The sequence below is a fragment of the Nicotiana sylvestris genome, chromosome 11 (assembly GCF_000393655.2).
Source record: "Nicotiana sylvestris chromosome 11, ASM39365v2, whole genome shotgun sequence".
Taxonomy (NCBI): Eukaryota; Viridiplantae; Streptophyta; class Magnoliopsida; order Solanales; family Solanaceae; genus Nicotiana; species Nicotiana sylvestris.
Window position 1 is genome coordinate 153600594 of NC_091067.1, and position 21854 is coordinate 153622447.

Below are 21854 nucleotides of genomic sequence, written 5' to 3' on the forward strand. Positions count from 1 at the left end.
CTCCCAAACCCAGGCTGAGAAGGGTGAAAATGCTTGCTAGGAAAACAGTAGCGTCTGGGGCTCTCAAGAAGAAATTAAATGAGAAATTAAAGGCAAGCCAAGTCCAAGACTCTGACTCCAACTCTGATTCTGAGTCATTCAATTCTGCTAGTGGGGGGAAGGACCTGGATCTTCTGACTCTAAAAAGACTCAAGAATCCCCTTCTAAGGTAAGTTCTTCTGTGTTTGAAAATCTAGAAACTAGGTTTGTTCTGGTTAGGCCTATTAAGGATGTAGAATTACCTGAGTTACGAAGGAGTGGAGGTAAAAAAATCTGAAAAAGAAAAAGAGAGAGAGGGTGAATGTGGTGAAGAGAGGGGAAATGGGAAAAGAGTGGTTGATCATTCACCCACTACTGATTTGTCTGTGCTTGCTATCTATGGTGTTGAACAAGATAAGGTAGAAGAGGGTGGCAAAAAATGAGAGGGAAGTGGTTCTGATGAAGCTGCTGGAGGGTTAGTTCATCTAATCACACAAGAAGATGAACCTGGTTCATCTACTGAAGAGACCCTAGCAGACCTGTTGAAAAAGGTTGGGGCAAGTTATGATCCAAAAAAATGAAGAACTCCCACACCAAAAGCCCCCAGTGCTCCTAAACCCTCCAAGAAAAGAAAGGCTTCATCCCCAACAACTACTGAAATGTCATTGCTAAAGGGAAGAGCTACAAGAAACAGGGTGAAGCAGAGTGAGAGTGATCTCCAAAAGGCTCTAGCTAAGAGTAAGAAGAAAAGGATGGCTAAAGGAAAAGGGAAGGTTGTAGAGTCCTCAGAGGTTGTGGAGGTTGAGGAGATGGAACAGGTCCATCAGGAGGAAGTTCAAACAGTGGAGGTTCAGACCCTCAAGCCCAAAAAGTCCAAGACTTCTTCCAAGAAGTCTTCCTCTGTGTCTAAGGCTGATGAACCTTCATTAGCCAAGAGGACAAGGTCTGCAGTGAAAAGTAAACAAGTAAGAATTTGTAAAGATAAGGAATGGAGTGGAGAAGAAGAAGATGATGAGTCTAATGGTGAACAAGACAAGCTTGCCATGTTTGGCAAAAGAAAGATTTTGAAGGGAAGACTGCTGAAAGACCTGGTGGAACCAGGAATGATGAGACTGGTGGATGCCTTAGCTGCTCAGGGGTGGAAGGACATGGTCCTTCAGATGGATGGTAGGCTAGCCAGGAATGAGATCATTGAGTTCATGCCCAATGAAGAGGTTAAGGATGGCAAGGTTAGCAGCCTGGTGAAAGGAGTTCAAGTGTCCTTTGATGCAGAAAAACTGGGAGAGATCCTTGATATACCCTCTGAAGGGTTTGATGATTATACAAGGCAAATGTGGCCTTATCTGGACTCCCTTCCTATTGGCCTTGACATTACTAGGAGGTTCTGTGATGCTGAAGATGTGAATGAGGCTAGGGCTATTCAGAAAAGTGAAATGAGGCCTTAACACAAGGTCTTATTTGAACTTGTTAATAAGTGTCTATTGCCCAGACAAGACAGAAGGCATATTGCAAATTATATGGACCTAGTTCTTATGGAGTGCCTGGAAAGTGGAAAGCAAATTAATTGGCATGCCTTCATCATCAAGGATCATTTTGGCATTAACACTCTGATTGCTTGTGACTATTTGGTCAATGCCATCCCAAATGAACCTGGTTCATCCAAGAAGACTTCTATCAACAGTAAAATCAGGGCTCTTGTTTAGGAATGTAAAGATAAGAATGATGAGATAGCTAGGCTCAAGGCTCGTGTGGTAGAGGTGGAATCTGAGAGGGATGCTCTCAGAACTGAGCTTGCCAAGGAAAAGGAGAAGAATTATGGAATTTTTCATAATATGTTGAATCTTCTCCAAGCCCAAAACCAACCCTCTAGCTCCCCCAAGCCTTAGGAATTCTAGCTTTTATCTCCTGGACCTGTCTAGTACCTTCAGTGACCCGAATTAGGGATTTTTCTATCTTTTGCTCATGTTTTAAATGTTTTTGCTTTCTGGTTGTGGATTGTGGTAGCAACGTAACTTCTATAAATGATATTTACTGTTTTTGCTCTTGTTCAATGTTAATCTTTCCTTGATAGTTTAAATATGTTTGCTTGATTACTGATGATTAAACCATGATTGCACTTGCAGTTGCCCCATTCTGAATTAAGTGATATTTATAACCTAATTAACCTGGTCCTTGATGATAAGTGAATTTTCTAAACTTTGAATTGATAGTTAAGCTGAGTTCTAACAGGATCCAAGTAAGTAAAAAGCATAGAGTTTGTCATCATCAAAAAGGGGGATTTGTTGGCCCAAGAACAGGTAAAGTTTTGAAGATTGACAAAAGAACTCAGACATGGACCAGGTCCATCTTGCGAAGCACAAACATGCTCAATCTATACATGTGAGATGTACGTGAAGGAGATAAATATAACTGATCAATAAGAAATATCTCCTGATCTGATCGAAAAGGTTGCATTTTGGATAAGGAGCGAAAGACTCCTTACATGAAGAGAACACAGTTTAGGAAGAAGATAGTGTTAGAGTTTGAGATCACCGTGAACTCTTCTACGATAAAAGAGTAGTAATTGAATCCCAGTCAAACTATGATTACTAACCTATTAAATGTCAGTGTTGTTCTCTTTTACAGGCAATGCACATAAGAAGGAGTTAAACTTAAATTGAGAGCAAAAGAGCAAGGCGATTTTGCAAGAAATTTATGTGTGATTTGAGTGTGAAATCCTAAAGCTACTTGAATGATATAGAAGAACCAGTTCCATGTGTCTATCTTTTATTCTAGTTCAATTGTAGTATATGATTTTACATTGTACCTTTTAGCTTTCATAGAAGCAATTGTATTAGGTATATAGAGTATTCAAGTTAGAGTTAACTTGAAGTTGTCGCAACAGTTGAGTTTGTGTTCCACAACGGGATTAGAGTTATTCCTTAGGTATACAAAGAGTTTTGTAAATGCTATTTTGGCTCAGTGAATTTAGTAGAAGTTTGGGAAAATCCTACTGAGTAGTAGGTCATGATTTTTTTTTACCTTTTGAGCTAGGTGTTTTTCTCGTGAAAATCTCTGTGTTCTTTATTTTCTATATTTATTATTCCGCAAATAGTAGTAGTTAGAACACTTAGATGAACTAGGTTCTTCTATAGTTCAGTTAAGCGAAAATTGGGTACCACACAAATCACCCCCGCCCCTGTGTGGTATTGACGTTTAAAACAACAAAGGAAGAAAGAGATAGGGGAAGTGATGGTAGCCCAAAGACCAAAATCTCCACTCACATGCCAAACAGCTCCACCCACATACCATCCTTCACCTTACAAATATCCTCAACCCGCTACCGCCTACCATAGTTATAACACCCAACCAGCCTATTATCATTCACCTCCAACCCGTCAAAACTATCAAAAACCCAGACCCAATTTTGATCGCAGGCCGCCCAAACAATACACCTCTATTGCTGAGCCCATCGACCAACTATATGAAAGACTAAAATTTGCCGGATATGTCACCCTTATTCCCACTGTCACCATGGAAAACTCTTCCCAATGGGTCAACCCAAACAAAACATGTGCACACCATTCCAGCATGAAAGGGCATACTATTGATGAATTCTGCACTCTGAAAAACAAGATTTAGACCATGACTGATACCAAAGTTATACAAGCAAAGGAAGTCACACCCAATGTCCGCAACAATCCCCTCCTAGATCATAGGAGTTAAGGAGTAAATGTGATAGAAATTGATGAAGAATGGGATCCTGAAGGGTCAATTGAACTTATTTGGGAAGGTGACAACCCTAAGAAACCTGCAGCCACACTTACTCCTATTATGGTACAAATACAGCCACCGATCGAAGTTGAGGTAGCCGCATCAGCTCCATTTGAAATTGAAGTGAAAACACCTACAACTACACCTACTCCATTTGAAGTAGAAATAGCCACACCCTTCACTATGACGGTGGAATCTACACCACCCTTCAGTTCCAAAGTCGTACCTTGGGTTTATGTTGTTGAAGCTACGAGAAAAGGGAAAGGAAAAATGGAAGAGTCTGGTACTACACAAGGGATGACCAGAACTGGAAGAATCTATACACCTGAAAATTTGGGAGGAACAACCAAGGAAGTTATTGTCAAACAACCCATCATTGGTCAAGATGATCTCTGAAGGAAAGTACAGGCAAGAGAATACTCTGTTGTTGATCATCTGAACAAAACACCCGCCCAGATATCCATTTTGTCGCCGCTACAAAATTCAGAGGCGCATAGGAATGCTCTGATGAAAGTGTTGAATGAAGCGTACCTGCCCAACAATATCACCAACGAAGAAATGGCCAACATGGTGGGGCAAGTGTTGGAGAGCCACAAGATCACTTTTCATGAAGACGAGTTGTCGCCTAAGAGATTGAGCCACAACAGAGCACTGCATATCACAGTGCAATGTGAGGATAAGTTCATTGCCAGGGTTTTGATAAACGGAGGGTCAAGCCTCAATATCTATATGCTGATAACTCTGAAAAGGTTGGGCTAGGGTTTACATGAAATATGAGCAGGAACTATGAATGTGAAGGCGTTCGATGTGTCACAAAGAGCCACGATTGGGGAAACCAATTTATGTTTGCAGATGGGTCCTACTTGGTTTGATGTCAAATTTTAGGTGCTAGACATATCCGCCTCCTATAATCTGTTGTTGGGACGACCTTGGATACATGCCGCTAGGGTTGTCGCATCCACTTTGCACCAAGCTGTGAAATTTGAATGGAATCATCAAGAGGTAATCATTCATGGAGATGGGAGCAACCCCATCTACACCAATTAAATCGTTCCGGTCATAGAGAATAGAAGGAAGTTGGGTGGAGAAACTTATTACCACATCGAGCATGTCAATACAATTGAGAAAGATAAATGGCGGAGCAGCAAAATAGAAAGCATACTGGCATGGTCAGGTATGAACCCGACAAAGGGCTTTGGAAGAAACTCCAGGGCATTACCAAACCAATACAGCTAAAACGTCATGGTACGAATTTTGGGCTTAGATATCTGTATACATGGAAAGAATATAATGATTGGTCACCACCATAACATGGTCCCTATTACCCTCTTGAGTAGACAGTTCCACATCTGAGTCAGACTTTTCATCAGGCCGATACAATATGGGGATCCGAAGAAGAAGAAGCTTTGGATAGGCTAAAGAATCTGGTCTTAGAAGACGAAGATATGGATTGCAACGTGATAGTTGAGGAGGAGGAGGAAGAAGGCCTTATCATTCAGACGGTGGAGAAGGGAGTATTTCTCAGGAATTGGACTGTCATACCATCCAGGGCCAGACGAGTCCCGAGGTAGCATGGCTACTAATGTTATTTGAAAGACAAGTCTTTTGATCATTTTGTTTTAAAAACATCTTCCTTTTAGTATTTTGTTTTGGAAAACATTGTTTTGAAGTCATCTAGACGATATTTTGTTTAACATTTCAGCATTTGTCAAATAATTTGATGTTTTATTATCGTTATCTTTCATATTTTTATTTCTACAGCATTACTAGTTCTTATCATGATGAACCAACGACTGTGACATGTAATGAGGAAACGCAACATAAAGATAGTGACTCGGAAAAAGAAGATGTGATACCTAAGGAAGTTATTAGAGAAGTTTAGAATTTTGAGAATAAGCCCAAGTCCAACCTAGACGAAACCGAGATAGTCAATTTGGGAGATTATGAAACCATCAAAGAAACTCACATAAGTATTCACCTGTCACCGTCAGAGAAGGAAGAATACACTCGTTTCCTGAAAGAATATGAGGATATTTTTGTGTGGTCATATGATGACATGATTGGTCTAAGCACATCCATAGTGGCTCATAAATTGCCTACCAATCCAATGTGCAGGGTAGCTGAGTACCCAATCTGGTTATCCAACATTGTACCGGTTCCAAAGAAAGATGAGAAAGTCTAGGTGTGTGTTGACTATTGGGATTTAAACAGAGCAAGTCCCATGGACGATTTCTCACTACCAAATATACACATTCTGATCAACAATTGCACCAAGTACGAACTCTAATCCTTTGTAGATTGCTTCACGGGTTATCATCATATTTGGATGGACGAAGAAGACGCAAAGAAAATAGCTTGCATTACACCAATGGGATTGTATTACTATAAAATGATGTCATTCGGTTTGAAGAAATGTTGGGGCCACCTTTATGAGGGCCATGACGATCATTTCCATTATATGATACGTAAGGAAATAGAGGTATATGTTGATGATGTCATCATAAAATTCAAGAAAACCACAGATCACATAGCAGACTTGAGGAAGTTCTTTGACTGGCTATGGAAGTACAATTTAAAACTGAACCCCGCAAAATGCGCATTCGGAGTTCTTGCTGGAAGATTGTTGGGATTCATCATCAGCCTCCGAGGAATCGAGTTGGACTCGTCAAAGGTTAAATCTATCCAAGAGTTACCATCATCGAAGAACAAAAAGGACTTGATGAGTTTCCTGGGATGCCTTAATTACATCAGCCGCTTCATAGCATAGTCCACGGTAATATGTGAACCAATTTTCAAAATGCTGAAGAAGGATGCTGCAACCAGTTGGACCGAGGATTGTCAGAAGGCTTTTGACAAAATCAAGGAATACATGTCCACACCGCCAGTCCTAATCCCGTCAGAGCCTGGTAGACCACTGCTACTCTACCTCTCTGTATTATATGGGGCTTTCAGTTATGGTTTGGGACAACATGATGAGACGGGAAGAAAGGAGCAAGCCATATATTACTTGAGTAAGAAGTTCACTCCTTATGAAGCACGGTACTCTCTTTTGGAACGTACTTGCTGTGCTCTGACATGGATAGCTCAGAAATTGAGGAACTACTTCTGTGCCTATACCACATACCTCATATCAGGGATGGATCCTCTGAAGTACATCTTTTAGAAGCCTCTGCCTACCGGGAATCTGGCCAAGTGGAAAATATTCTGAGTGAGTTTGATATCATCTATGTAACATAGAAGACAATCAAAGGACAAGTGTTGGCAGATCATCTTGCTGAAAATCTTGTAGGAGGAGAACACGAACCACTAAAAACGTATTTTCCTGACGAAGAAGTGTCATTCATAGGAGAGGACATTGCTGAAGCCTACGACGATTGGAGATTGTTTTTCGATGGAGCTACAAATTTCAAGGGAGTCGGTATCGGATCCATCTTGGTATCGAAAACCAGTCAGCACTACCCGGTGTCCGCAAAACTCAGGTTTCCTTGCACCAATAATATGGCTGAGTATGATGCCTGCATATTAGGGTTCAATTTTGCCATTGACATGAATGTTTAGGAACTGCTGGTAATCAGTAACTCAGACCTGCTGGTGCATCAGGTACAAGGAGAGTGGGCTACGAAAAACACAAAGATACTACCATATCTACATCACGTACAAGAGATGATAAAAAGGATCACAAAGATAGAGTTCTGGCATGTCCCTAGAATCCAAAATGAATTTGCAACGCATTGGCCACCATGTCCTCAATGATACAACATTCAGACAAGAATTTCATCGATCCTATTCCGGTGAGGATCCATAATCAGTCGGCATACTGTGCTCATGTCGAATAAGAAGCCGATGGAAATCCGTGGTTCCACGACATCAACGAATATTTGGATAAAGGAGAGTACCCAAAGCAGGAAAACCATACTCAGAAACGTACACTGCGGAGGCTATCCAATTATTCTTCCAAAGCGGAGGAATTTTGTATAGAAAAATACCTGATCTAGGACTATTAAGGTCTGTTGACGCCAAAGAAACTTCAAAATTTCTCGAGGAAATACATGCTAGGAATCTGCCCTATCTCAATTCCTGCATGAGGCTAAGTCATGCCTCCCTATTCGCATAAGGCTAAGCATTGCCTTCTCTTTGCATGAGACTAAACCCTGTCTCGATTCCTTCATGAGGCTAACCCCTTCCTCCCTGTTTGCATAAGGCTAAGCATTGCCTTTTATTTTCATGGGACTAAGCCCTGTCCCAATTTCTACATGAGGTTAAGCACTACCTCTCCATTTGCATAAGTCTAAGCACTGCATTCTCATGATACTAAGCACTATCTCCCTTTGCATAAGTGTTGCTCTATTCCAAACCTTGCATTGTCCTCTTCTCTGGGGGCTAAGCTCTGCTCTCAAACAAGACTAAGCTTTATCTTGTTATTACCTCTAGCATCATGTCTTTGCACTTCATGGGTTGATGTATAGCCAACTTGTCCAAAGGCATCATAGTCCGAAGGCATCATCTTCATAGCCAGAAGACACCATGCCATCGCCTGAGGATCTCTTAATCTTGCTCATCATTATTCAAAGGCGTCATAATTCGGAGGCACCATCTTCATGGTCGAGAACATCATTTCATAGCCTGTGAATCCTTTACAGTATAATTCATGGCCCGGGACATCATGTTCTAAGGACATCATCCTCACCGTCCAAAGATAGTCTTCATGGTCCAAAGGGAATTTGCATCATGTCTAAATTTACGCAATAATCTATACATACTTGCATACAGTCATATTTTTGAGTTTGTAGGTAGTCTCAGGAGAAACCGTTCTCCTAAAAGGAGCAATCTTCACTCCAGTTTCCATCCGACGTTCATATTCTTCAAATTACTTCAAACGTAACCGATCGTAATCCGTTACCAGTCTCATTTACCCATAATCGTTTCAAACCCCAATTAATCCTATTTGGAACATCTTGTCCGTTCTTACAATAACTCCATTGGCTTACTCCACCGTTGGATCCAGAACTACACACGGCATGATTCCTGTAAACCAGGGATATGTAGGCAGCTAAGAAGCTAGATGCGGACTATATCTTCCAAATCATCCTATTCGGTCAAAATTGATCATCATTTCTTTACCCGACAACTCTTTCATCCTTCCCGGGTAAAAAGGGGCAGCTGTTGATACCCACTGTTTCCCTCATATAATTCAAATATGCATATATACTTTCACAATAGTGCATGAACATCATCAAGTATTTTTCCTAATTTTTCCATAATTTTAAAAGATTTTTTAATCAATTTATTCCCATATTTTATTGTATAAATAATCATTAATTGCATCACAAATCATTTTTATGATGATTCTATCATCTAACTTCATCATTTATATCCATATTAAGCCTTAAATATTTTTGATTTATTTATTATAATTATATTTGTATTTTTGGCTAAAATTGTATATTTTGCAATAATAGCCCTTATATACTTATGATTACTTTATTTATGCAAAAAAATAACTTTTTATGCTTTTATAGTAATAACTAACTGTTGTTAACCGTGTTTATGAACAAATAATATCTTTACTATTTTATTTATCATTTTTTACAAATTATTTTATTAATTAAATTGGGTATTTAACTAATAGCCCTAAATTCCCGTATTCCGACTTAGGCTACCCAAACCAGCCCAAATTACCTAGCCCAATACCCTAGACCAAACCAAACAACCCCTTTACCCAACCCGATCGTGACCCGCCTAAATAAACCCGACCCAACTCCCTTTAATCGTGGTCGTTGATCTCTGAGATCAACGGTCCATATCTAACCCCTCCTTTTTAACTAACCCAAACCCCTAACCCTAATCCCATTTTTGCTGAGCATCCTTAATTGTGTTTATTGCACTAGCATGAGCACTAGTGGGAAAAAAATAGGGACGTTATAGTTAAGGTTGCTTTTGAGGCTTGATGTCGAGGCACCATCGTTTCTTGGTAGCGGTGGTGAGCCAATTGAGCGCATGTCTTCATCTGCACTCTCTTGAATGTCATCATCAGTAGAATCTTCAATCCCGCATTTCTCCTCTTCATCCTCCTCATGTTGTTCATCCCATCTTCTTGATTTGCTAACAATGTCTCTCAAGGATGGTTGTACAACTGAACTGTTAAAACCAGATGTTAACATGATCTGCCCAGGTTCACCTTCAAGTTCACCACATGATTTCTCTAATTGAGATGGTACTTCAAACACGGAAGTGTTTAAAGTAACCAATGGTTGCTTTACCAGTATTGGACTCAACATCATTGCTTTCTGTGTTTCTTTGATTATTTCTTCTATGTATGGACTGCAAAATTGCAGCGTAGGTGCATTTGAACTGTGTGCTTGTGCAGCATATTGTGTACCTACCTCTGTTGGTACTACAGTTCTTCTGCCTATATCATTTGTGCTAACCAACTGATGATCTTGCTCACTGTGTAAAGCTTCAAATGAGTTAGAAAACTCATTTTGCTTCGATTGTATGATTTGCTCTTTAAGCCCATGTGATCTCCTATTTTTAGGTGATCGATGCTTGGGTGTTTGGTGTTGATTCTGTCGCTTATTTGTAGAACTTAAGCGTTGTTGTTGCTTCAACACTTTTGGAGTTACATTCTGCCTTGTAGGTGATCTCACTACCATTGTCTAATCATCTAGTGTTGTTGGGACTGTATCTGCAATTGGGACAATCCCAGCATTACCTATCATAGACTGATGCAACTGGGACTGGACCTGCTGCCCCTTAAGTTGTTCAACCACTAGAGTAGTTGTTGCTGATCCTTCTACTGATTTAAAAGGTGAAACAACACCTAAATAAGTGAAAACCATAGGTGCGGTGGGTTAGACCGTAAAAGCGGGACCACAGAAGCAGGAAATGACTGCATGTGAGGAAACCCTGGGTCAGAAGGTATATATTTCACCCTTTGCAATTTTTGGCCATTTTTATTAATATTTCATTCGGGGTGAAGCTTTTGGGAGCCATTTCAAGCGATATTTTCAGAGGGATTCATTGAGGTAAGGTCCTTGGTTCATAAGTTCGTTATTATGGTGATTTTTATCATTGTAAGCAAGAAATTTGAAGGAAAATCAGTGGTAAATTGAGGGTTAGGGCTTGGTTACTTTGAGAGCTTTGAGTGGTGATTTGAAGAACCATTTGAGGTTTGATTTTAATACTTCTGGTATGACTGAACTTGTGAGAGTGTGAGGATTCCGAATTACCCAATTCCGAGATGTAGGCCTGGGGGACATTTTGGTTATTTTTCCTAATTTCGAGTATTAGCTTAGAATTAATTAGTGGGATCAGTTACTTGAAGTTATATTTACATTATGCAATTGATTTGAATAGATTTGGGTCATTTGGAGTCGAGTACTCGTGGCAAGAGCGTGGTTTCGGGTTGATTTTGAGCTGGTTCGAGGTAAGTGGCTTGCCTAACCTTGTGTGGGAGAACTCCCCTTAGGATTTAGTATTGTTGATATTTGAAATGCCTTGTACATGAGGTGACGAGTGCGTACTTATGCTAATTGTTGAAAAATCCCGTTTTCATTAATTAACTATAATTGTGTTTCTTTTCCTGTCTATACTACTTGCAATGTAAGCTTATTGTTAGCTTAGGGAAGCATGCCTAATTGAGTTAATTGTTTTATCTGGTCAAACTGCCTTATTTGGATTTTGTGCAGCATGCTAGATTAAAAATACCTATTTTACTTGGTATGAAATTTGAATTGAATTGAGTGTTCTTCGTGTTGCTGCTGCGTGTTTACTTTGGGACTACAGGATGGTATCCCGGGAGATCCCCCTGCATGTTTACATTGGGATTACGGATTTGTATTCCGGGAGATCCTCTGCACTTTTATATTGGAACGATAGGACTGCACCTGGTAGATTCCCCCAGCATTGGATATATACATTTGGGACTACGGATCGGTATTCCGGGAGATCCCCGCGCATTATGAGTTGGACTACGGGACGATATCCCGGGAGATTCACTGGATATTTATATTTGGGACTACAGGACAGTATCATGGGAGATCCCCGGTTGTTACCTCTGTGTTGAGCTGTATTCCTTTCTGTGATTATTTTGTCTCTGTTGTAGTTGTTGTTGTTCTTTCTATCATGTGTTACTTCTTACTGTTGCACTTAATTATACTGTTTTATTCTATACTGTTATACCTTGTTTTTCATTTAAACTCAGTAGGGCCCTGACCTTCCTCGTCACTACTCGACCGAGGTTAGTCTTGGCACTTACTGAGTACCGTTGTGGTGTACTCATGCCCTTTCTGCGCATGTTTTTCATGTGCAGATCCAGGTACTTTGACTCAGCGCTATTACCCTTGAGGCGAGGCGATTCTCCGGAGACTTCGAGGTATATCTGCCGTGTCCGCAGATCGAGGATTCCCTTTTCCATTCTCTCTTAAAGTATTAGCCTTCTATATTTACTTTTGTTTAGACATTCCGGAGTAGGACACTTGTAGTTATTCAATAGCTTGTGATTTCAAGAGATTCCAGGTTTTGGGAAATGTAGTTTCAGTTTAAGAGTTGTATTGTATATGCCAAGCGGCATCTTAAACTTCATTTTGATAATTTTTTACAGTTTTGGCTAGTTTTATTCTGTTGTTTTCTTTTTCTGCAATTTGTTAGGCGTACCTAAACGTAGAGACTAGGTGCCATCACAATAGTTCACGGAGGGTGAACTTGGGTCGTGACAAGTTGGTATCAAAGCTCTAGGTTCGTAGGAGTCATGATTCACAAGCCAGTACGGAGATGTCGGTACGGAGATGTCTGTACTTATTTACGAGAGGCTATGTAACTGTTAGGAAAATTCCACTTCATTTGATTTCCTTGTCGTGCAAAATTTTAATATCACAATTCTAAATTTTTGTCTTCTATTCTCTCACAGATGGTGAGGACATGTGCTACCAGAGATGATTAGGCACTCGCTCCCCTGCTGGAGCCGTCAGAGGTCGAGGCCGGGGTAGCGGCTGAGAACGCGCATGTAGTGCAGCCAGAGCACCCACACGAGCTGCCACCGAGGTGCCACCAACAGTTCCAGCTGGAGTCCAGGCACCTGATACGCCTACTGCTACTACTACTTCAGCTCTCTAAGAGACTCTTGCACAGTTCATGAGCATGTACACCACTCTGACTCAGGAAGGGTTGCTTCCCCTTGCTGCAGCTACATCTCAGGCTAGGAGAGGAGCACAGACTCCCGCCGCCCGCACTCCTGAGCAGCAAGTGCATGTTGATCAGGTCCCAAAGATTATTCCTGTACGGCCTACAATCCCAAATCATCCCAAGGGCATGGCAGCGGCTTCCGAGGATGAGCAGATGAGGCTTGAGAGGTTCAAGAAGTACAAGCCTCCTGTATTCAATGGTCTAGCATCATATGATGCTCTGTGATTTCTAGATGAGTGCCACCATATTTTTCGTACCATGGGTATATCAGGATCGAGCGGGGTTTCTTTCACTACCTTCCAGCTTCGAGGAGACGCCTATGAGTGGTGGCGCACTTATGAGTTAGACAATTCGGATGAGGCTACTTTCCTGACTTGGACTCAGTTTTCAGATATGTTCCTGAGAGAGTATGTTCCTTAGAGCCTCAGGTATGCATGGCACGCAGAGTTTGAGCATTTGCGCCAGGGTACTATGATTGTCTCGGAGTATGATGTCTGTTACACTAGCTTGGCTAGACATGCCCTATCCTTGGTTTCTATTGTTCGCGAGAGGGTTCGCCGATTTATTGAGGGGCTTATTCCCAGCATCAAGTCTAGCATGGCTCGTGAGTTGGAGATGCATATTTATTATCAACAGGTGGTGAGCATTGCTAGGAGGATAGAGGGTATGCATGCTAGGGACAGAGAGAGAAGAGGGAGGCTAAGAGGTTTCAAGATTCGGGCCATTATTCCGGTGCCCATGCTCCAGCTGCAATTCATCATGGTAGGGGTTATATGAGTCACCCCATTCATGCAGCACTTCTAGCAGCCAGTGGTATTCCAGCTCCTCCTAGGCCTTAGAAGCCTTATTATGCACCTTCAGTATCTAGTGCCCTCCTGCGTGGGGTGCTTTCAGTGGTTAGTTCTAGGGGTGGGCATCGGTCGGTTCGGTTTGGTTTTGAACATTATCGGTTATCGGTTTACAAATATCATAACCCGATAACCAAACCGATAAGATATTGATTATCGGTTATCGGTTAATCAGTTATATATTGTTATCGGTTCGGTTATCGGTTTACCCGATATCATAAAAAACTAAAAAAAATTGCAATATATTAAACAAAGAAATCAAACTGCCAGAACGTGTAAACTGCCAACTTTTGTTGTTTCTTAACAAAAGCACGCTCCACTTCTGTGCAGTATCTACTAATGTCTGGCGGAGAACTGGTGGTGAGTCTTGCGTCTTGACTCTTGGGGCTGCGACGGAAACAAGAATGAGAACTGAGAGACAAACGACTGAAGACTGAAGAGTAAATAGGGAATTAGGAAAATAAATAACCCTAGTATATACTTAAGGGTAAATTAGTAAATTACATCATTCTTATTAGGTTATCGGTTTTTACCCAATAACAAAAATGCAAATCGAGCCCAAACCGATAACCTAAGAAAAAAATAATTTAACCCGTTACCGAACTGTTAACCCAATAACCCAATACCGATAACCTAATAAAGAATTAACGGTTCGGGTTATCGGTTTTACTCGATATATGCCCACCCCTAGTCAGTCCAGCAGACCTGGCCCGAGCCAGTCACAGCCTCCACGTCCTCCCACAGCTTGTTTTAAGTATGGTGACACACGTCATATGGTGAGGGATTGCCCTAGACTTAGGAGGGGTTCACCTCCACAGACCTCTCAGCCATCGCGTACCCTGCAGAGTTCTCATGCTATGGTTATAGCTCCAGTTGCTACCCCACCTACTCATCCAGCTAGAGGTGGAGGTCGGGGAGGTAGAGGTCGCCCTAGAAGGGGAGGCTAGGCCAGATATTATACTTTTCCTGCCCGTACTGAGGTTGTCGCCTCTGATTCTGTCATCACAGGTATTATCCTGGTTTGTCATAGAGATGCATCAATTTTATTCGATCCAGGCTCCACCTATTCTTATGTGTATTCTTATTTTGCCCCGCATTTTGGTGTACCTCGGGATTCTTTGAGTTCCCCTATTTATGTTTCTACTCTTGTGGGAGATTCTCTTGTTGTGGACCGCATTTATCGGTCGTATGTGGTTGCTTTTAGTGGTTTTAAGACCAGAGCTGATTTATTATTGCTCAGCATGGTAGATTTTGATGTTATCTTGGGCATGTACCAGTTGTCACCCCATTATGATATTCTTGATTGTCACACCAAAATCGTGATGCTGGCTATGCCAGGTGTACCATGAGTAGAGTAGAGGGGTACCTTAGATCATACTTCCAGTAGAGTTATTTCATTCCTTAAGGCTCAGCATATTGTTGAGAAGGGGTGTGACGCGTATCTAGCTTATGTGAGAGATGTCAGTATTGATACCCCTACAGTTGATTCAGTCCCAGTAATACAGGATTTTTTTGAGGTGTTTCCAGCTGATCTTCCGGGCATGCCGCCCAATAGATATATTGATTTTGGCATTGATCTGTTGCCAGGCACCTAGCCCATTTCTACTCCTCCATATCATATGGCCCCTCCTGAGTTGAAAGAGTTGAAGGATCAGTTACAGGAATTTCTTGATAAGGGCTTTATTCGGCCCAGTGTATCACCTTGGGGTGCTCTTGTCTTGTTTGTGAAGAAAAAAGATGGTTCTATGCGTATGTGCATTGATTATCGCTAGTTGAACAAAGTTACAGTGAAGAACCGGTATCCTTTGCCTCGTATTGATGATTTGTTTGACCAGTTTCAGGGTGCACGAGTATTTTCTAAGATTGACTTGCGTTTAGGTTACCATCAGTTGAATATTAAGGAGCCAGATATACCGAAGACTTCTTTCAGGACTTGGTATGGTCATTACGAGTTCCTTGTTATGTCATTTAGGCTGAACAATGAACCAGCAACCTTCATGCATTTGATACACAGTATGTTCCAGCCATATCTTGACTCGTTCGTCATTGTCTTTATTGATGATATTCTAGTGTATTCTCGGAGTCGATAAGATCATGAGCAGCACCTAAGGACAGTGCTTCAGACTTTGAGAGAAAAGAAGTTATATGCAAAGTTCTCAAAATGTGAGTTTTGGTTGGATTTCGTGGAATTCTTGGGCCACGTGGTATCGAGTGAGGGTATTCAGGTGGATCCAAAGAAAGTGGAGGCATTTCAGAGTTGGCCCAGATCGTCCTCAGCTACAGAGATCCGCAGTTTTCTTAGCTTGGCGGGTTACTACCGTCAATTTGTTGAGGGGTTTTCATCTATTGCAGCACCTATGACCAGGCTGACCCAGAAGGGTGCTCCGTTCTAGTGGACAGAAGAGAGTGTGAGGCGAGCTTTCTGAAGCTCAAGACAGCTTTGACTACAGCCCCAGTTTTGATATTGCCTGCAAGTTCGGGGTCTTATACTGTCTATTGTGATGCCTTGAGGATTGGCCTTGGAGAGGTATTGATGCAGGACGGTAGGGTGATTGCCTACACATCTAGACAGTTGAAAGTATATGGGAAGAATTATACTGTCCATGATCTCGAGTTAGCTGCTATTATTCACGCCTTGAAGATCTGGTGTCATTATTTGTATGACGTGCCTTAGATTTATACTGATCACCGGAGTTTGCAGCATCTGTTCAAGTAGAAGTATCTTAATTTGCATCAGAGGAGGTGGTTAGAGCTGTTGAAGGACTATGATATCACTATTTTGTATCACCCGGGCAAGGCCAATGTAGTGGCTGATGCTTTGAGTCGCCGGGTGGAGAGTTTGGGGAGTTTGTCTTATTTACCAGCAGCGAAGAAGCCCATGCGATGGATGTTCAGGCCTTAGCCAGCCAGTTTGTGAGATTGGATCTTTCGGAGCCCAGTCGGGTTCTAGCTTGCGTGGTTTCCTGGTCTTCCTTATTTGATCATATCTGAGAGCGTCAGTTTGATGACCCTCATTTGTTTGTCCTCAAGGACAAGGTTCAGCACGGTGATTCCAGAGATGTGACTATTGACGATGATGGGGTATTAAGGATGCAGGGTCGGATTTGTATACCTAATGTAGATGGGCTTCGGGAGTTGATTCTAGAGGAGGCCCATAGTTTGCGGTATTCCATTTATCTGGGTGCCGCGAATATGTACCAGGATTTGAGGCAGCACTATTGGTGGAGGCGGAGGGAGAAAGATATAGTTGGGTTTGTAGCTCGGTGCCTCAATCGTCAGCAGGTGAAGTATGAGCACCAGAGACCGGGTGGGTTACTTTAGCAGATAGAGATTCCAGAGTGGAAATGGGAGAGGATCACCATGGACTTCGTAGTTGGACTCCCACAGGCTTTGAGGAAGTTCGATGCCATTTGGGTGATTGTGGATCGGCTGACCAAGTCCGCACACTTCATTCCTATGTGTACTACCTATTCTTCGGAGCGGTTAGCAGAGATCTATATCTGGGAGATTATTTGTCTGCATGGTATTCTAGTTTCCATCATTTCAGATAGAGGTACTCAGTACACATCACAATTCTGGAGGGTCGTATAGCATGAGTTGGGTACTCACCCTCGGATGGACGGATAGTCCGAGCGCACTATCCAGATTCTTGAGGATATGTTCTGTGCATGTGTGATTGAGTTTGGAGAGTCTTGGGATCAGTTCTTGCCATTGGTAGAGTTTGCCTACAACAACAGCTATCAGTCCAGCATTCAGTTGGCACTGTACGAGGCTTTATATGGTAGGCAATGTAAATCCCTGGTGGGTTGATTTGAGCTGGGTGAGGCTAGATTATTGGGCACAGACTTGGTTCAGGATGATTTGGAGAAGGTTAAGGTGATTCAGGATAGACTCCGTACAGCCCAGTCCAGACAGAAGAGTTATGCGAACCGGAAGGTTTGTGATATTTCCTATATGGTTAGAGAGCAGGTTCTGCTTTGGGTTTCGCCTATGAAGGGCGTTATGAGATTTGGAAAGAAAGGGAAGTTGAGTCCGAGGTTTATTGGTCTCTTTGAGGTATTGCAGTGTGTTGTGGAGGTTGCTTATGAGCTTGCCTTACCTCCCATTTTGGCAGGAATTCATCCGGTATTTCATGTTTCGATGCTCCAGAGGTATCACGGTGATCTGTCGCACGTATTGGATTTCAGTTCAGTCCAGTTGGATAAGGATCTATCTTATGTTGAGGAGCCAATGGCGATATTGGACAGGCAGATCCAAAAGCTGAGGTCAAAGAACATTGCATCAGTAAAGGTTCAGTGGCGGGGTCAGCCGGTCGAGGAGGCTACCTGGGAGACCAAGCAGGATAAGCGTAACCATTACCCTCATCTTTTCACTACTTCAGGTATGTCTCTATGCTCGTTCGAGGATGAATGAATGTTTAAGTGTAGGAGGATGTAACGACCCGGCTGGTTGTTTTAAGAATTTATGCCTTGATCCCCTATTAACTGCTTTTCACGTGTTTGTTTCTGCTATTGTGAGTTAACGGAAGGATTTATTTGGAGTTATGGAGAGTTTTGGAACACTTAGTCCCTAATCAAGAATTTAAGTTTTAGAATTTGGACCGTAATTGGAGCAGTGTGAAGACGGCCTCGGAATGGAATTATGTCGGTTTTGTTAGCTCCGTTGGGTGATTTTGGCCTTAGGGGCATGTTCGGATTGTGTTTTGGAGGTCCGTAGCTTAATTAGGCTTAAAATGCCGAAAGTTGAATTTTTGAAGTTTCCGGTTCGATAGTAAGATTTTGATATCGGGGTCCGAATGGAATTCCAAAAGTTGAAGTAGCTCTGTAGTGTTGAATGTGACGTGTGTGCAAAGTTTCAGGTCATTCGGACGAGGTTTGATAGACTTTTTGATCGAAAGTGTAATTTGAGAGTTTTTGAAGCTCTTATGCTTGAATCCGATGTTAATTGTTTGATTCGATGTTGTTTGAGGTGTTCTAAAGATTTGTATAAGTTTGGATAGTGGTATATGACTTGTTCGTGCTTTTGGTTGAGGTCCCAGGGGCCTCGGGGTGGTTTCGGATGGTTAACGGGAGGTTTGGAGTTGAGTTTGGTAGCTGAAATTTTATGGTTGATGTCATAACCGCATCTTCGGTTGGGAGGCCGCAGGTGCGACTCCCGCAGATGCGGAAGCAAGCCACAGAAGCGGCCAAGAGGTGAGTCAGGCGGAACCACAGAAGCGGACATCTGGACGCATCTGCGATGGCGCAGGTGCGAGAGAGTGACCGCAGATGCGGTCCCAGACCTTTAAGTGAAAACCGCAGGTGCGTTAGACCGCAAAAGTGGGAGTGCAGAAGCGGGAAATGACCGCAGGTGCGGAATCCCTGGGTCAGAAGGTATATATTTCACCCTTCGCGATTTTTGGCCATTTTTCTCAATATTTCTTTCGGGGTGAAGCTTTTGGGAGCCATTTCAAGGGAGATTTTCAGAGAGATTTATTGAGGTAAGGTCCTTGGTTCCTAAGCTCGTTATTGTGGTGATTTTTATCATTGTAAGCATGAAATTTGAAGGAAAATTAGTGGTAAATTGAGGGTCAGGGCTTGGTTAATTGGAGAGTTTTGAGTGGTGATTTGAGGGACCATTTGAGGTTCGATTTTGGTACTTTTGGTATGACTGAACTTAAGAGAGTGTGAGGATTCAAAATTTGTAAATTTTACCCAATTTCGAGATGTGGGCACAGGGGCATTTTGGTTCTTTTTCCTAATTTTACGTATTAGTTTAGAATTAATTAGTAGAATCAGTTACTTGAAGTTATATTTACATTATGCAATTGATTTGAATATATTTGGGCCATTTTGGGTCGAGTACTCGTGGCAAGAGCGTGGTTTCGGGTTGATTTTGAGTCGATTCGAGGTAAGTGGCTTGCCTAACCTTGTGTGGGAGAACTCCCCTTAGGATTTGGTATTGTTGATATTTGAAATGCCTTGTATGTGAGGTGACAAGTGCGTACTTGTGCTAATTATTGAAAAATCTTGTTTTCATTAATTAACTATAATTGTGTTTCTTTTCCTATGTATAATACTTGCAATTTAAGCTTACTATTTGCTTAGGGAAGCTTGCGCAATTGACTTAATTACTTTATCTTCTCAAACTGCTTTATTTGGATTCTGTGCAGCGTGCTAGGTTAGAAATACCTGTTTTACCTTGGTATGAAATTTGAATTGAATTGAGTGTTCTTCGTGTTGTTGTTGCGTGTTTACTTTGGGACTACGGGACGGTATCTCGGGAGATCCCCCTGCATGTTTACTTTGGGACTACGCATTTGTATTCGGGGAGATCCCCTGCACTTTTATATTGGAACTACGGGACTGCACCCGGTAGATTTCCCCAACACTAGATATTTACATTTGGGACTACGGATTGGTATTCCGGGAGATCCCCGCGCATTATGAGTTGGACTACGGGACGATATCCCGGGAGATTCACTGGATATTTATATTTGGGACTACAGGACAGTATCATGGGAGATCCCCGGTTGTTACCTCTGTGTTGAGCTGTATTCCTTTCTGTGATTATTTTGTCTCTGTTGTAGTTGTTGTTGTTCTTTCTATCATGTGTTACTTCTTACTGTTGCACTTAATTATACTGTTTTATTCTATACTGTTATACCTTGTTTTTCATTTAAACTCAATAGGGCCCTGACCTTCCTCGTCACTACTCGACCGAGGTTAGTCTTGGCACTAATTGAGTACCGCTATGGTGTTCTCATACCCTCTCTGCACATGTTTTTCATGTGCATATCCAGGTACTTCGACTCAACCCTACTACACTTGAGGCGAGGCGATTCTCCAGAGACTTCGAGGTATATCTGCCGCGTCCGCAGACCGAGGAGTCCCTTTCCATTCTCTCTTAAAGTATTAGCCCTTCTGTATTTACTTTTTTTTAGACATTCTGGAGTAAGACACTTGTAGTTATTCCATAGCTTGTGATTTCATAAGATTCCGGGTTTTGGGAATTGTAGTTTCAGTTTGAGAGTTGTATTGTATATACCGAGCGACATCTTAAACACTTCATTTTGAAATTTTCTACAATTATGGCTAGTTTTATTCTGTTGTTTTCTTTTTCCGCAATTTGTTAGGCTTACCTAGTCGTAGAGACTAGGTGCCATCACGACAGTTCACGGAGGGCGAACTTGGGTCGTGACATTACACAAATGTTCTTATCCATCCGGAGTAGGTTTTCTTCCCTTAATGTGGTAAAACACAAGTCTTTGAAAAACAAACTAATCTCTGTGATGGGTTTCCGGATTCTTTCAGGAAAACCACAAAATGCAATAGGCACTAAGGTCTCCATGAAAACATGACACTCATGACTTTTCAAATGGCTCAACTTCCCTACCTCCATATCTACTTTTTTCCAAGATTCGACGCATAACCCTCAGGCATCTTCAATTTCGTAACTCAATCATAAATTTGTCGTCTTTCCTCCAAAGTGAATGTGTAACTTTCTTTGGGCTTGAACACCTTATCATTGTTTACTATCTATAAGTATAATTCAGGTCGTCTGCAATATTCTTGTAAGTCCTTTCTAGCTTTTGGGTTATCTTTTGTCTTACCTTTAACATCCATCACTGTGTTGAATAAATTGTCAAAATAATTCTTCTCGATATGCATGACATCAAGGTTGTGTCGGAGAAGATTATCCTTCCAATAAGGCAACTTCCAAAATCTACTCTATTTTGTCCAATTATGAGTAACACCATATTCGGGGAATCTATAAGGTAGAACCTCAGTAACTTTACTAAAGTTCTAGACCCTCTCCCAAATTTCCTCACCTGAAAATATCGGAGGTGGAGAATCATATTCCATTTTATTCTTTTTGAATGCATTTTTCATCCTTCTAAACTCATGATCGTGAGGCAAGAATTGACGGTGACAATAAAATCATGATTACTTTCGGCCATATTTCAAAGTGAACGTTTTATCATTTTCCATGCAGTAAGGACAAGCTAGCTTCCCAGCAGCTATCCACCTAGACAACATTCCATACGCAGAAAAATCGTTAATAGTCCACATT

The 21854-nt window shown here is 41.7% G+C and overlaps 1 protein-coding gene across 1 annotated transcript; it reads left to right on the plus strand.

The window, feature by feature from the left end:
- Positions 1-6568: 6568 nt before the first annotated feature.
- LOC138881874 (uncharacterized) lies at positions 6569-7329 on the plus strand. The gene is made up of 3 exons (XM_070162162.1): positions 6569-6810; positions 6855-6921; positions 7009-7329. Exons 1-3 carry the CDS (start codon positions 6569-6571, stop codon positions 7327-7329), a joined length of 630 nt encoding a protein of 209 aa, XP_070018263.1.
- Positions 7330-21854: the final 14525 nt, after the last annotated feature.

Excerpts from the sequence above, each read along its gene's own strand:
- LOC138881874 (XM_070162162.1), top strand. The coding sequence starts at position 6,569 with ATGCTGAAGAAGGATGCTGCAACCAGTTGGACCGAGGATTGTCAGAAG. Across the intron at positions 6,811-6,854 it reads TTCACTCCTTATGAAGCACG|CTCAGAAATTGAGGAACTAC; the intron begins GTACTCTCTTTT and ends TGACATGGATAG. Across the intron at positions 6,922-7,008 it reads TCAGGGATGGATCCTCTGAA|AAGACAATCAAAGGACAAGT; the intron begins GTACATCTTTTA and ends TATGTAACATAG.